A 712-nucleotide genomic window follows, 5' to 3' on the forward strand; every position below is an offset into this window, starting at 1 on the left:
GGGCAGTCTCCTCCTGTACCAGTCAGATCCGATTTGACGGTACACCCACAAAAATAATAAATTTAAAAAAAAGTGTACTGGTTTACTGGTCCAGACCTACCAGAGGCTCTGTGGGGTGTCCTTGAGGAGGGTTGGAGTGATCTGGGGACCCAGAGGGGACTTCAGTTGTGTCTCTCCCTTTCAGGAGCTTCACGTGTGGACTCAGGCCTTGGCGGGGACCGGACCCAGCTGGGAGGCAGCTGAGTGTTCAGGGTCAGAGGACACGCTGCCCCTCAGTGCAGACTCAGGACTCGGTGGCGAGAACGACTCGGAGGCCCTGACCAGCGTGTCAGACCCTCTGACCCCTGATGTGGGGGCACCCGAGCTGGAGCCAGGGGAGGGGATGAGCCCCCCGGTGGACCTGGGGGGCCAGCCTGAAGAGGCCGTCCAGGAGCAGATGCTGTGGTTAGTCACCTGCATCCAGGCCCTGGAGCGGGACGTATCAGAGGAGGAACTGGCCCAGCTGGATGGGACAGTGGATGCGATGCCCCGGTGGGAACTGTTCACAGGGCAGCACCCCACCCCCCAGCAGGCCCCACCCAGCACCCAGGACAGTGTGGGGCTGCGGAAGGCCTTGGGGAACACGTTGTCCTCCTGGAGGAGAAAGCTGGGCTCCTTGAGGCTGGCCAAGGCCGAGGTGCTCTCCAGACATTGGCGGCAGGAGAAGGATTAG

At 61.7% G+C, this 712-nt stretch overlaps 1 protein-coding gene across 1 annotated transcript in view; it reads left to right on the plus strand.

Moving 5' to 3' along the window:
- AMZ1 (archaelysin family metallopeptidase 1) overlaps positions 1-712 on the plus strand; it is a 9427-nt gene extending 8715 nt beyond the window's left edge. Inside the window, exon 6 of the mRNA XM_006889741.1 lies at positions 185-712. Coding sequence (XP_006889803.1) covers positions 185-712 — 528 coding nt within the window. The remainder of the gene's footprint in view (positions 1-184) is intronic.

This window comes from Elephantulus edwardii, unplaced genomic scaffold (assembly GCF_000299155.1).
Source record: "Elephantulus edwardii isolate Elephantulus edwardi_28Jun2011 unplaced genomic scaffold, EleEdw1.0 scaffold00080, whole genome shotgun sequence".
Taxonomy (NCBI): Eukaryota; Metazoa; Chordata; class Mammalia; order Macroscelidea; family Macroscelididae; genus Elephantulus; species Elephantulus edwardii.